At 39.3% G+C, this 16,024-nt stretch overlaps 2 protein-coding genes across 6 annotated transcripts in view; both read left to right on the forward strand.

Annotated features, from left to right (window-relative positions):
- The window catches only part of Octbeta2R (Octopamine beta2 receptor), a 49,818-nt gene extending 45,830 nt beyond the window's left edge, over positions 1-3,988 (forward strand). For all 3 annotated transcript variants that reach the window (XM_020955562.2, XM_086840396.1, XM_086840397.1), the window contains 4 exons: positions 1,556-1,654; positions 1,740-2,098; positions 2,339-2,516; positions 2,789-3,988. In XM_020955562.2, coding sequence (XP_020811221.2) covers positions 1,556-1,654; positions 1,740-2,098; positions 2,339-2,516; positions 2,789-3,110 — 958 coding nt within the window. In that variant the 3' untranslated portion in view covers positions 3,111-3,988. The remainder of the gene's footprint in view (positions 1-1,555; positions 1,655-1,739; positions 2,099-2,338; positions 2,517-2,788) is intronic.
- Positions 3,989-7,658: 3,670 nt separating this feature from the next.
- LOC110186636 (Octopamine beta3 receptor) overlaps positions 7,659-16,024 on the forward strand; it is a 41,561-nt gene continuing 33,195 nt past the window's right edge. Inside the window, exons 1-2 of one of the 3 annotated variants that reach the window (XM_086840393.1) lie at positions 7,686-8,001; positions 8,195-8,593. The gene's annotated coding sequence lies outside the window, so the exon portion shown is untranslated. Of the gene's footprint in view, positions 8,594-16,024 lie in introns of all 3 variants that reach the window. The other 2 variants (XM_086840395.1, XM_086840394.1) reach the window with 2 other exon arrangements.

Consider the following 16,024-nt stretch of genomic DNA (forward strand, 5'->3'; position numbering starts at 1 on the left):
ATACCATTCTTTGACCCAATATTTTTGTATATTTTTATATGAAAATATGTTAAACAAATCAAACTTAAAAATCTCATAACTTAGCCAAAAGAGCATATATTTTGATTCAAAAATCACTCTTGTGTTAGAAGTTTAATAAATCTGCGTACTTAGTTTAACTTTTAAGAAAATTGAAATTTTTGTTCAAATTTTTGACAATTTTAATGATGTAACCCCTTATAAAAATTATGAAAATTTTGAAAAATTAAAATTTTTCTCGGGCATAGCTAGATCGACTCAGCTGATGATGCTGATCAAGAATATATATGTGTTATAGGGCCGGAAATGATTCCTTAACTATTTTGCAAGCTTCTGACTGAAATTAGAATACCCTTTAAGGGTAAAGTAAAGCCCGGAAAAACATCACCAACTCGACCAGCGTTGGATAGTCGAAAAGTTTTTGAAACTGATGCCAAACGGGGCGACCGATAATAAATTCAGCCGCCTCGCAGGCGTTTTGGGGAGCCGGATACGCAGACGGAGGCGGAGACGGAGACGGAGCCACCAGTTACCAGCCACCGATACACCATAGCCGAGTTGAGCCGCCAAGCCGCCAAAACGGAGTGGCAACCAAGGGCGACGGCGACAGCAACAGCGACGCAAGTTTTAATGAGTTTTTCATGCAGCCCCCTCGCCCTCCTTTTTTATAGAGCGTCCTTGCCATGGCCCAAACCTTATGGCCTATTTTCTGGTCTCGCAGTGCATTTAAGCTTTTAATTTGGGTTGGTCTGGGTCCTCCACGATGTTCAGTTCAGGGGCAATGTCACCTGGCAACCGAAACTAAGATGAAATCGATAAAGACATAAATCAGACGTACTGATAAAGAAGTGGGAGCAGGTCTAGCTGGTGATACAGATTCCGGAACATGCAAGGACTATATACTGAAGATGGTTATGACATTTAAAACAGATAGACTATTTGAGCTTTGAGTTCCATAAAACCTAAACTAACTATTTTATACTATGACAAAATAACTGCAAGATTATTTTAAAATTGAAATATAATACATTGTACAGATAACAAAAACAATTATTTATAGAGTAAATACTAAAAGAGTAAAAATATTAATCAGCAACAAATAACATGATATTTTTTGGAATAATAATCTATTTGCCAGTAATCAACTTCTTTATTTACTTACTTTTTAAAGCAATATTATAAACAAGCAAAAAACTTTCACAGAATATGCATTTCATTGTCAACACTTTATACTATTTGCTTATACTTTTTACAATGTATACTTTACAATACGCTCCAGGGCATAAATAAAAACGTATTCCCGCAAAAAATTGAAATTTATTTTATAGCCATGACTTTATAAATATATTTACTTTGGAGTTTAAATATAAAAAAGGGAAAGGGAATAACCAGAAATGAATCGTCAGAAAATATATAAACTGCAGATTCATACCTTAGATAATCAGATACACAATGACTTTAAAAGTCGAACCCCGAACTTTATTGGATAATCATGACGATATTGATGCCTTCTTCCCTTTCTCCAAAACTCTTTCAGCTGGAACTTCAGCCCCTTCCTGTGCGATTTGTGGAACAGCCTTGATGTCTACTTCTCAACAGCGAGTATTTTGCATTTATGCTGCATATCTGTGGATAGGTAAGCTTCATCGCTAAGCCGCCATATGGAGAATCAATAATGTGACGATTTTTTTGCTTTTCCCCCTATTTTTCCGATTTTGCAGATACTATGCGATTGTTAAGCCGCTCAAGTATCCGATTAGCATGACGAAACGCGTGGTCGGCATCATGTTGCTGAACACATGGATTTCGCCGGCGCTGCTCTCGTTCCTGCCCATCTTCATCGGTTGGTATACCACCGAGGAGCACAGGATCTATGTCCAGCAGAATCCCACACAGTGCTCCTTCGTGGTGAACAAATACTATGCCATCATTTCGAGCTCCATTTCGTTTTGGATTCCGTGTACCATCATGATATTTACGTACTTTGCCATTTTCCGGGAGGCCAATCGCCAGGAGAAGCAACTAATGATGCGTCATGGCAATGCGATGCTAATGCATCGACCCTCCATGCAACCATCGGGTGAGTAATGCTACTAAATAGAACTCTAGAAACTTGTCGAAATATTTCTGAAAGAATCTCAGCAAACTCCCCCATAAGTAGGCTATAAATTTGTTCATACAATGAGTTATTTTTCTGACTACTATGATTGACACCACCTCCTCTTAAGTTATATCGTTTAGTTGGGAGGGGGCCTTGCAACGTAGACATTTATCAAAAGCTAAATTTTTCCTCCTCTCTTTTTCCTTTCCTGCTCGCCAGGCGAGGCACTGAGTGGCTCTGGGTCGTCGAAGACGTTGACGATGCACGAGGTCGAGCAGGAGCACACTCCCACCAAGGACAAGCACTTAATCAAAATGAAGCGGGAGCACAAGGCCGCACGCACGCTGGGCATCATCATGGGCACCTTCATTCTCTGCTGGCTGCCATTCTTCCTGTGGTGAGTACCATCCTCGCGCTGACATGGGATTTTGGGGCATAATTTATCTAATGTCACGCATGCATAATTAAATATTACTCATACGGCCCGTGGGCCATTGTTTTAACACCACCGAAAAACATAATCTCATTTATGCAAAGCCCGCGCAGCTCAGTCATGCATCGGAAATTTATGTGTATATATCTCCCTTGTCTTTATGCACGGAAAGAGAATATACATATATCTGCTTATATATTATAAATTTAAAATTAACATTGTGCCCTTCTTTATAGGTACACGCTCTCCATGACCTGTGGGCCCTGCCAGGTGCCGGATATTGTCGTCTCGATCTTGTTCTGGATCGGCTACTTCAACTCCACCCTGAACCCGCTCATTTATGCCTACTTCAATCGCGACTTCCGGGAGGCTTTCCGCAACACGCTGCTCTGCCTGTTCTGCAACTGGTGGAAGGATCGCCACCTGCCGCTGGACATTGACATCCGGCGGTCGAGCCTGCGCTATGACCAGCGGGCAAAGAGCGTCTACTCGGAGAGCTACCTCAACTCGACGACACCCTCGCACCGCCGCCAGTCGCAGATGGTGGACAACTTATAATACAGGGACGAGGCGCTGCTGACACCCATTGCCCAGCAGCAGCAGCGGCTGGCGGCGGGCGGATCCCGCCTGGGTGGACCCCTGGCAGCACCGGGACAACAGGAGAAGGAGCGGGCCAAGTCCTTGGCTGGCGATGATGTGCAGGAGATTCAGATCGAAATACCCATGGAGTACATCAACAAATGGAATAAGAACAACAATGCTGCCGCCTCGACGGCCTCGAGCCATGTGTAAAGAGTCCTTGGAAAGAATGGCGTAGGGGTGGGTGGAATCAATCGATTGCAGCCGGGGGAATCAATTTAATGCAATTAAAATGTTCCATTAATTTGTAAAATTAATATGCCGGCTCATGCGTCGGCTGATTTACTCGTAATGTTGACATTAATCAATCAATCGTTGGAGCGTGCCAATTCATTTGGCCGCCACTGTGCACACCCTCATTTATTTTCCTTTCCTTTTCGCTTATTTTATTTTCAATTTCCGCTGCCGGGTCTACCCTACCCCAATAGGATAACTTATTTATTTATGATTTTGTGTCGTTTAAATCTTGTTGTAAATACTGAGTATTTTTGTACGACTAAATTAAGCGCAGGTTGTAAACTCATTTATGTACGCCAATCCGAAAACATGTAAAGCATTTCGCTCACACACAAAACTACCAACTAAAAGAAGAATCTAAAACAAAACAAAAAACCAAAACAAAATTAATTAATTACAAAGGCAATCACCGCAACTCACTGAGCTAAACCGATAGAGAAATAGAGAAGAGCTATAACGCTAAAACTGTGCCAATTAAGAGACCGCAAATTATAGAAAACTACATGAGAATTCCCGCAAATAAAATACAGAGAAATCATACCAAAAAGAAAAAAAGAAAACATTGCAATTAAATTAAAGAGGAGAAATTTTGGATAAATTCGGAGAAACTCATAACCAAAGTCAAGGAAGCTAAAGCAAAGCTTAAACCATTTGTTAAGGACAATCGCATGAATTGAAAAATGCTCAAAAAACCCTAATAAAGTTAACCCTAAAAACGTACGAATAAACATAGCGAAAATTATATAGTTAAATCAATATATAAATATATAGCAAGTGGCAGTCGAAATCAAAAGTAAGGGGTAGTGAGCCCAAGTTAAATTAGCCAGCATATAGTTCAAGTGCATCGATATCAGACTAACCGAATTACGTGTATGTGTAGTGCGTTTCCGTTTCCGTTTGACGTTTGACGTTTGCCGTTTTTCGAAAGTGTTTAGTGCCGAATTCCATCGCGAAAGTGTATCAGTTCGAGTTCGAGTTCGAGTGCGTGACGAGTGAAATATAGAGGCAATTGCGTTGCAGTTCCTGGAATTAAGTTGACTGTGTAGCCTGTGAGGGCAAGGCTTGAGTACTGCTTCCGAAGTCAGCAACTTGATTCCAGCAATTGCGGCCGCAATAATCCACAACAAAAGAAGTGAGAGAGCGACCGGAACTCTGCTGAATTTCGACTACGAAAAAAGCTATGGCAATGCAAATAAGGCCAATAAGCAGACAAAGCATTTTGTGTACTCTGTATAAAATAACTAACGACTCCAAGGACTTGTAGCCGCAACTCGCAAAACTTACCAATTTATGATTTTCTCTTAATCCGCAAGCCAAGCATATAAAGTCAAGAACATTTGTCAAGTCAAGCCGAACCAAAGGCGAAATAAATTTATAAAGAAAAAATAAACAACAAGAAACTTTCAAGCTAGTCTGAGAAAAAAATAATTATATATTTAAAAAAGAAACTATTGCGAAGAGTGGACATAGCACACAGTTTAGAGGAGCCAAAGCTCATTATGTACTATATAAAGGGTGTATAAATAGATGTTTAAATAAATGTTATCTACATAGTAAGTATTTATTATATGACTTTCCTTAAAAAGATGAAATAAAACGATCGGGAAAACAGAACAGATGCAACCCAATCTCCAAAGAATAAAACTTGTTATATTTTTATAAACAAATGCCGATACCTAAAAAACTAATATTATGTACATTTGTATTTGTATATGGGCATGTCTGTGCGTTCTCGTGTGTGTGTGTGTTTATGTATGTGAGTTATTTATCCAATTTTGTTATGTTTTTTTGTTCTGTGTTTCCAAAATAGAACTCTAACATTAAGCTAAACTGACAGGCTACTCTAAAGAAAAACAAGTAAATGGTAAGAAAACTAAGCTACTAACTAAGCGAATATGGAAATCAGATGTATTATAAAGCAAACATAACGAACTTCAAGTTGGAAAACAAAGCCGAAAGCAAAACAGAATAAATTTAAAAACTACAAATATAGCCAAACGAACTGGTTTCATTTTTATCTGGCAAAAGTTTCGGACAACAAAACTGAACTAAAGCTGAAAAGTAAACAAAGTCACAGGACTCTCACTCTCTGGTACAATTACCCATTCCCGTCTGGGTCGAAGTACATTAACAGCCATATTATCGGGACAAAAGTAAAGCTGATTACAGCTGCCGGCGACAGTTGTAAACTTCTAAATAACTGTCAAGTCCCCCGGTTCCGACTTTGGCTGACAAATTACAAATTTGCTCGAAAGCCCCGTGGCAACGCGTCGAATGAGTGATTTTTATTTGGCAAATGCGTGTGTAATTTAACCGGCGTCATGGCAATGATAACCGTATCCTTCCAGGGAACTCAGCGCCTTCCTGCCTCCATCTCTCTTAGAAAAGTAATTTATCATAAGACCCGGCACTCTGTGTTAAAACGCTTTAAATAGCTCAACTGCACCTGTACGAAAAAGTTTTTTGTGCCATTCCAAAAAGGGCGTTCTTTCTTTATTTATTAAATTTATTTAGCAAAAAACCCGGTGACAGACACCACAACGAAAAGTTGCCCCGCACAAGTTACAGCTCCCCGCACACACCTCACTTAATTTTAGCTGGAACTTTTTCAGTATTTAAGAACTTATAAAGAAAAAATTGTGTATACACTGTGTGTGGGGGGAAAGTGTGTTCGGATATTATATTGAAAACGATGATTAAATTGTGCAGCAGTGACAAATACCAAATTCAAATATTTTCCCTGAAATAATAACACATTGACAGCCTGACGGCGGGTGAATTAATTGCCAACGTTGCCAACTTAAATTCAATAAAATCGTTTCACTTTTATTATGTTAAAGGTTCAGAGGATGGACAGTTAATAGTTTTACGTGGCGCATGTCATTATAAATATACAAAACTGAGTTCTAGTACTTCCTATGTTTCCTAAAGTGATTACACTTTAATAACCTGACTTATAAAAATAAAAAATCCAAAACACAGCAAAGCTCTCAAGTTGTGTTTATAGAATTTACATCAAAATCCTCTTCTTATGCTGCTAAATATTATTTTCCAAATTAGACCGCACCGAGAGAGGCATAATAAATTAATAATAAATGCGAGTCAAAATCAAACTTCATTCATCAAAGTCAGGCCCTAGGCGCTAGATTGCAACCTCTGCTCTGCTCTGTCGTAGAGTCCGGGGATTCCCCCCCAACCTCCTAAAGACTCCTGTGAGTGATGCACGATGGCATCGGGGCTATGGCAATCATCGCTCATAAGACCCCCGCCAATTTGGCCGTGACAAGTGATAGACAAGCGCTTCTTGGAGCATCAGAGGCCAATGATGGGTAAATGGGTGCCTTATTGCTCATCAGCATTTCAATACTTAAAAGAGACACAGCACCTTATCAGGCAGTCCGTCACTCAGGGCGTCACTTAAATGGGCGAACACACACAACTGTCGGTGACACAACAATCGTGAAATCAAATTCCCTCTCGCTTTTCACTATACATATATATTTTTTATGAAATTTTAATAACTTTGACATGTGCACAGACTCGACGGCACTCCAAGCCGGCATGTTGCTCATGGTATTGATGTTGCTGCTGCTCCTCCCACTGCTCCTCCCAATGCTCCTCTGCTGCTCTGTTCATGGTGTCCTGTCCCGCCCCTTTGTTGTTCCTCGCCGGTGTTGTTGCTGTCTGATTTGCACGACATGAACACGCGCTGAAATAACAAATCTTTTTTAGATTTACGCACGCGTTTTGCCTGGGTGGCATCAAAATATTTTTATTACAAATGCAAATATTGACGCCCTGCAGGGGGATGGGATGGGGTTGGAGTACTATATAGTTGTCCTGGCTCGAGTGCCTTGAGCGGCAAATTCGACTGTCTGTGGGGTGGCTACCAAAACAAGGAGAGGGAGCTGCCAAGGGTTGGGCGTACAATCAGCTGTTTAGCCACCCCTTGAAAGCAGAGTTGCTAAAAAGGTATTAAAGTTAAAGAAGATTTTAAGAACCCTAATAAATAACCAATAGAAAGATCTGATAAATAGACCTTAAAGTAGTTCTAAAAACCTTGAAATAATCTAGGTTTAAGTTTAATATTCTGTTGTTTTTCTAGTTTTCTTTTACTACCTTTCCCTGCAACCCTGTCTAGGATTCAAATATCTCATATCCCGCCATAAATTCACTGCGCAGAAGCTCTCTCCTGCGAATTCGCCGCATCCTGTGTTGATTTGCCGCCAAAGGACTCTGCCGTTAATGGCCAAATTCAGTCTGTGGCCAGTTACCAGAGCGGGAGCTCCTCGTTGCTGCTCTGAAAGAAATAAATATCCTGTGAGGCAGCAGAAATAAACAAAAAACCACAACGAAAGCCAATTGAAACCTGTGGCCACTTGTCACAAACACACAGCCACACATGTTGCCCCCAAAGTGACACTGACAGTTGTCTCGAGTGGTTAAAATATAGAAAATAATGTACAACAAAAAAATATAGAATTTGTAGCCGGCTGGGCAGTGGAGTTCGCGTGTGCGTGTTTCGATTTTGCGGCACTACAAAAACCGATATGAAACTCCATTTATGACCGCCGTAAGTCGTAAGTCGTCTTGTACGTGTTTACATTAAAAAAAAATATATATACAAAATAAAAGAAAAAGAAAAACCAAGAGAAACGTGCGGCAAATTGCGGGCAGTAACTTCTTTTTGGAGTCGGGGGATAGAAATCAAAAAGAAATTCCATTTTAACAAATCGATTTTGCTGGCCTTTTTTGTATGCGGACAGCAATATAAATAGAGCTACGTTTGGGCTAATGACAGATTAAATTGTTGGCACCCGCCCAAACAAAAAAAGATTAAAGGAGAATAAATAGAAGAAAGCACAAATATCACAAAATCGCGGGGCATTAAAAAATTACGAACCGCGCGTGTTAAAACTTTGAGCTGTTATCAGCCAGGCAAAAACAACAACAAGTAAAACAGCATTAACAATAAACTGCGATAAAAAAAAAAACGACAGGAACAACAACAAACAAGCGGGAAAAGTTTCATTATTTTCGGGAGGCAGCAGGCAAATTAGGAAGGACAATGAAGGCGTCGAGACTGTCGGCCTCATCCAGGCACTCCTGCCCTCATCATCCTCATCCTCATCAGGAGCGGCGGATGGAAGGCGCGTGTTGAGCAAGTAAGCAAACAATGAACAAACTTCGCATTCCTGCTGCACGTGAAAAGCAATACAACAAAAAACAAAAACCTAGATAGGACAAGTCTAGGAAACATAGAAACGAAGTTCAGGATACCCTGTACCTAGCTAGGAGAAATAGGGATAAATATGGAAAATACTGTAAAGCTATAGAATATTTCCTAAATGCTAAAACTTTATTAAGACCTAAAATGTTATTGAAGGGCTTTTTATAGTTTAAATAGTTTAAATATCTATAGATACTTTATAAAGTTCGCTATACCTTCTTTACAATCTTCTGGTTTTTCCTAGAGGGTATTTAGACAGAAAAAGGCGAACACTGGCACAGAGTTGAGGCCAACACAAACACTACCAAACACACTCGGAACACGGAAACACACAGCGAACGGGAAACACATTGAGCGCCATTTTTAGTGGTTACGTAAACTGGAAATGCCGTCTAGTTAAGCGACTGGCGTTGGGGTCAACACCGCTGATGGTGACTGCCGGCTGGTGTCTGCTCCTTCTGGCTTTTTAATAAAGTTGAAAACGTTAGTTGTCTGACACTTTAAATATGTACATTTTCCGCCGGCGGCACGGCCTGAGTCTGCTGCAGGCTTCTTTCTTCAATGATACAAATCGCACAAAGAACAGTGGGATAGCCATTTATTTTATTAGTTTAAAGTGTATAGTCTGGAGATTACAATCAAATTAAGCGATTTAGGTATTGCTGAATAAATACCTATACTAAGGATAAGGTACTTAAGCAAATACACTAACTTCCTAGTATTGTAGTAGCAACATTTCATGACCTTATCTATGTTATATTTTCATTGTTTCAATTTTTCCATTCCTTCATTTTTTTATTTCAACATTTCCCTTAACCCATTTCCTTCAACATTTAAAATTCCCAGCTGATTCAAGGGTTAACACATTGATTGCGCTAATTTGAAATGTTGGAAGGAATTGTGCACGTACACGTACATATCCTTCTGCTCTCCATTGGGTGCACTTCCAGGCCAACAGACGTGAACGTTTCGCTGCTCCACAGTAATTTTTCATTGCATTTCTGAAACACAATTTCCCCTCGTTATCCCGTATCACAGAGTCCGGAGACTGCTGGAGATTGCTACTGCAACTGCTACTACTGTAGTTTTTTGCTGCAGGTCAGGATGCCATTTGGCATTTGCCACTTGATTCGGGCCTCCTCAGCCTTTAGCCAAGTTAAGCCAGCCAGCCTTTGGCCTTTTTTCGCATTCGTGAATGGCGAAAGCGAGCGGCTATCGATTTTCCTCAACTTGACTCGACTTGGGCTTAAGGATTTGCACCTGGGAGTGCACCTGCATTTAATTGAAATTCGGCTGGCCGGGCTTTCAAATCAAATTTAGCAAAAGCCCCCGAGTTCACCAGCGGATTGCTTGAAAACTCAGTTCGTTCTGTGCGATTCAGAAAGTTTTTTACCCAGCTTTCAAACTAAAAATGCACAGAGGGAAATTTATAGCATGAAATATATCAAATATTATTTGCTTACGTTCTTTTTAAGGTGTTTTTTGAGCTCAAGGACACCTAGAGAGTTCAACGTAAGGCAAGTAGAAGTTGTAAAAAGAAATCCTGCATCAAGGTGCTCCTAAGTCAACATTTCCCTGAGTGTGACTCCCACAGCAAATGGGAATCCCACACGTACAACTGTCGACAGATAGACAGATGGATAGAGACCGACAGACTGATAGACAGACGGACAGAGATTGTCATGCACAAATTGAAACTTTTCAAGTTACGCTCGAAAAAGTTTGAATTCAACTAATACAGTCGAGTTTCAGATTGTTTAGTCATACAAACTCACACACGTGTGTATCTGCGTGTATGGATGTTTTATTTGCTGGAAACTTTCGAATGGTTTCGAATTCAGTGGGATTCTTCTGTGCACAGACCGTTACCCATACCGAATGTAAGACAATATGCGGCTAATGCCCTTAAAGCCGGCAAATATTTACGCATAAATGTTTTAAATGTAAATGCCTCCTCCATTTATTTGGGCAATATCTCATCAGAATCCCCCAAACGCAGCAGCGTCTCGAATGTCCTTCGATAAATGGCTGGGATAAATGATAAATAGAATGAATGCCTTTGGGCCATTGTTGTTCTGCCTTGCCATTCCGATTGGCGTGTCTGTTCGGATTTAGCCATAAGCTAATCAAATCCATGGCTGGCATAATGATGCGACCCACAATGGTGGCAAAACACTTTAGTCGGCTCTGATTGAAAATTTAATTACGGCGAGAATGTTGTCAATCCATAAGCACATAAATTAGAAATGTTTCCTAATTGAAAACATAAATATTTGCAATCAAAATAGAGCGAAAAATGTTGATTCAATACTGAGTTTTAACAAATAAATGTAAATTTTAAAATATATTTTACGCATAAAGAGTGACCTAACCTTGACCTGCTGTGGCTGAAAACATAATTAATGTTATTTCCCAATTAGATAAAGGCAAAACATTCTATAGAAACTTCCACTATGCCATTTTATGTTTGCTTTCCAATTAAAATGGTTGAGTTTGGTATTGTTTAAATGGTTTTTATTAACCACAAATTGTTCGCACTTTGATGGAAGTTTTTGCTTTACGATGACCACAAATCTTGTATTTCTTTTATCTTTTATATTGCAACCCATTTGCTGTGGAATCGATGAAAGGTTTAATAAAAACATGTCAATTGCACAAATCGAAAGCAGAATGAACAGAAACCAGAAAAGAAAAAAGTGAAACAAAACAGAGACCAGTAAAGCAACCACAGAAAGCAATCTGAGGAGCAACAAGGACTTAATTCGCAAAAGTGTCCCGTGCCGGACTCTCCTCTCTGCGCAATCAGTTAAGCAAATATTTACAACCGAAGCCGGAAATACGCTTAAGAAAGCATTTAAATCAGTTTCGCATTTTCCCCGAGCACTCGACTGGAAATGGAAATACAAATGAAAATACAAATGGAAATGGAAATTCCCTTTCCGCGCCGCTTCGTATTTTATTGCCCACTAAATGCCATGAATGATATTTGCCTTTGCCTTTGCCTTTGACTTAACTCTCGCCGCAAAAGTTGCAAATTAATAATATTAGTGCCAGTGGGATGCCTGGTCCTCCAGTTCCTTCTCCCCGATTTGTGGTCGTCCGTGAGGAAGGACGACAATGGCGGATTGGCGGCTCAACGTTTTCTCATTAGGACAACTTCCGGCGGAGTTCGGTCCCGTCACCAGAGGACCCACCATCGCCAGTGTTTATGTCATTAAGTGGCGCTCGACATCCAAAGGACATCTGGGAGAGTGTGTCAAAGTATCTGCTAGCTTTCACCCCCTTTGGCCTCCCCGGGAAGGAATTGTTCCATTTGTGTTTCGCCTTTTGCAACGGATTATTGTTTATAATATTGTAATGTGGCAAAGCCAAATAAAGTGGAGTGCTGCCAGGGCGAGGTTTAGTAGAAAAGTTTCTTAACTTAAGGTTACTTTTCTATAGGTTTTTATTGTATATTTTTATTTTTATTTGAAAATTCAGAAATTAAGGAAACGCATTTAACAACCTCATCATAAATCCTTCAATCATATTCATACAGATAGAGTTAATAAATTTCTTGGATCCTTCTTGGATATTTCCGTAGTAAGTCCATCTCTCTTTTTCAAGTAAATATCAAGTCTACAAAATTGAACTTTTAAGCTAGACTATTAGTATTTTACAAAGATGTTAAGGCAACATTAAGGGAAAAAAAAGTGCAGATCAAAACAAATCCTTGCAAAATAGCCCACAGCCTATGAAAAATCACTTGGCACATGAAGAACCCTTCTGCAGCAAGTCAACTTTTCGGGCAACCCTCGTTCGCAGAGCTGCTTAAGTATCCTTCATTCGACATGTTTACTTTGCACTCGCCCTACTCCCTACTCCGATCCAGCATCCTCCGCGCTTTTCCCCCATGTGCTCTCACATGACTGTACACTGGGGAAAAACCAAGAAAACCGACCTCAAAAACGAGGAAAGTTTTTGAGGATTTGGCTCCTCATATACTATAAAAATTAATAACAAAATCTTCCAGAAGCTAGGAATTCGATCATAGTAAATCGATCATAACTCAACTAAAAGTTCATTAATTTTAGTTCGGAAAGCAATTCTGTGCTACATTTTATAAAGTTTATAAAAATACATCTTTAATTTAAAAATTGTAAAAATTGCATTTTTTTTTTTTAATTTTTCACAATTTTAACGATGTAATCCCTTATAAAATTTTCTAAATTTTGAACAAAAAAAATAAATTCTTCCCAAACATAGCCAGATCGATTCGGCTGTTCATGATGATCAAGAATATATATGGTTAATAGGTTGGGAAATGATTCTTTCACTCCGTTTCATGCTTCTGACTGATATTAAAGTACCCCGCAATGATATACTGATAAAAAGCACCTTAAGTTTATTTAAGACTGTAAGTATCAATTATTTTATAGACCTACACTTTTTCGTTCTGAGTGCTTGAAGGATTTTTTTTGTATCGCTAGCTGAAAGCCTGCAACTTTAGAAACCATTGAGAAAGCCTTTTGTGTGTTAGTTAAAGGTTTGTCCTGGCCCGGCTCCTGTTTCCCTCTCAATGGAGGCGTTTTCCCTCTATTTCCCCCTCTGTTCCTGTGCTCCTTGATTTTTTTGTTGGGTTTAGCTTTCGTTTTTGTGTTGTGTCAGGCATGTGTCGAGGAGGAGAAGGACTCTCTTTGGCCAGGTCCTTCGTCTGGCCCATGGGCCTTGTCGGCCTAGGCCTTTGTCTCTCGGGGCGCTCCTTTTTTTCTCCTCTTTTTTTTTGGTTTTCCAACACACAAACTCTACACGTATATTATTTATGCTATTATTGATTTTATATGTGGGTTCAATAGAGTCGACTGCGAGCCCAGGACTCGCCCTCTGGGAGCTCCAGTCGCTGCAGATTAACGTGTCGCCATTGCCGGGCGCAAAATGAAATCATTCTTCAAGCGAAATTTATAACCAACTTCGCGGGATCATCAACTTTCCTTTGAGCCATTCAATTTGTATGTCTCGGCCGAAAAAGAAAAGAAATAAAATAAAATAAAACGAAAATTTAGAGAGAGAAAGTTTTTGGGCAAGCTCGTCTTTCAATTTATTTTGTAACACGCGGCAACTTCAACTTAGTTGCGGTCTGCGAAAAAAGATATAAGAATACTAAATAAACCCCAGTGCGGTCAACTTATTTTGTTTTCTTAGCCAGAGCCAGCGACTTTTTGCCTTATTTTAATTTCGACTTTTTAACAAAGTTAACCAAATGTTCGGAATTGAATTTGGGACAAGGCCCAAATCATAAATGGTCACTCGGGCGAGCTGCTCCTAAGTACACAGCCTCTCAGTCTCGGGGAACTCCCCGTGGCCCCCAGTTTATTTACATTGCTAACGCCTAAATTAAATTTTAAGCTGTTGATTTGCATTTTCAGCCAGGAGGGGAGCATAGGAGCCTCGGAGCTTGTGTTTATTGAACCCTGATTATGTTCAGCAGCGTCGAAGCGAAAACAGCCGAAGGAATCACCATCAAAATCAGAATCCGAATCAGGCACAGGCTCATTAGACTTGCGGGGCTTTTTGGGTGGCCAAGGAGCTCGCAGCTCCCAGTGAAAATGGCTTCTAATTAAGGAGCACACACACACAACACACAGAGAGCGGCAAACTCATAAAAAAGGTTAAAGTTAAATAAAGCTCCGGAGAAAGTTAAAAATGAGCCGGGTTGCCGAGTCGCTACTTGTTTGGTTCTTTCTTTTGTCTCCGCCAAAAATCTGTTAAGCATTCCGCACTTTTCGTTCCTTTTTTTCCTGCCCCATTTTTAATGAAATTAGGCCTGCCACATCACTCAGCATTAGAATGGATGGCGCCGAGGGCGCTGGAGGGGGGTAGGGACAGGGGTCGAGGTCGAGGACGAGGACGAGTGCGAGGTCGAGGTCTTCTGACAAAATGAAATTAGCCGCGTTCAACAAAACCAAAATCAAATTTTGTACTACAAAGAAGATGAAAAATATACATACATAGCGAAAAAATTAGAAACAACAACTTATTGATTGGCTTGGACAACAGGCACTTTGACATTAATAACATATTTTATATACATACAAAAAATCTAAATTAATAAGAAACAATAACGCAAAAATAATATATAATACCCTTTCAAGTTATTTTAATTGTAGTCAGAAGCTTGTTACAATTTGAAGGAAACATTTCCGACCCTATAAATCATATATATTATTGATGAGCATAAAAAACTGAATCGATTTAGCCATAAACGGAGGGAATTTATTTTTTTCGAAAATTTCAAAATTTTATAAGGGGTTCCATCGTTAAAATTGTAAAGAAAAAATTGGGGAAAAATTAAATTTTTTATAATTTTGAATTGAGTATACAGATTTATTAACCTAGTAAAAACTAGCATAGAAAAGCTTTCAAAATTGAAATTAATGCATTTTTGGCTTAGTTATGAGATTTTTAAGCATTGATTTGTATTAAAAATGTTCATATAAAATATATGTATATAATTACAATCAAAGAATGGTTTTATAATTGTAGTCAGAAGCCTGTAACGCTTAAAGGATTCATTTCCGACCCCATAAAGCATATATTTTCTTGATCAGCATCAAAAGCTGAATCGATCTAGATATGTCAGAGGGAAATTAATTTTTTCGATTTTTTCAAAATGTTAAAAGGGACTACATCGTTAAAATTATCAACAAAAATGTCTATTTTTTTTTTAATTTTAAATTGAGTATGCAGATTTATTAACCTAATAAAAACGAACATAGGAAAGCTTTCCAACAATTTTTCAAAATGTTTTAAGGGGCTACATCGTTAAAATTGTCAACAAAAATTTTAATTTTTTTAAATTTTAAATTGAGTATGAAGATTTATTAACCTAATAAAAACTAACATAGAAACTTTCCACAATAAGTTTAATCCATTTTTGGCTTAGTTATAATCGATTTCAATTTGAAACCCTTGACCGATTATTTTCTCAGTGTAAAATACATTTGCGAGACATGCGAGTGTTCGTGGCGGAATGTCAGCTGGCGCGACTCAGAGGGAGTACTTTGCGGAAAAAGGTCGTGGGGGCTACCTAATTTACGCAACGAAGTAATTTGAAATGAAGGCAGCCAGCGACAGAAGGAGACGATGATGCCAATGCGAAGGACATGGTTCGAAGAATTCTGCTGGTGAAACCAATTTGCAAACAAGTCAACAATGGCTGAAATGGCAGCGAACTGCGAACTGCTGCGAGTAGGCAATAAGCCGAAGTGCAGTCATCGTCCTTCGTCCTTTTCCGCCTTTCCCAGCCATAGTACCGCCTTTTTCCCATGGCTTCAGCTATGCAAAGAAGCGAACCCGAAGCTAGTTAGCTAACTGAGTATTGAGTACT

This window comes from Drosophila serrata, unplaced genomic scaffold, assembly GCF_035046125.1.
Source record: "Drosophila serrata isolate PLE 108 unplaced genomic scaffold, ASM3504612v1 contig_382, whole genome shotgun sequence".
Lineage (NCBI taxonomy): Eukaryota > Metazoa > Arthropoda > Insecta > Diptera > Drosophilidae > Drosophila > Drosophila serrata.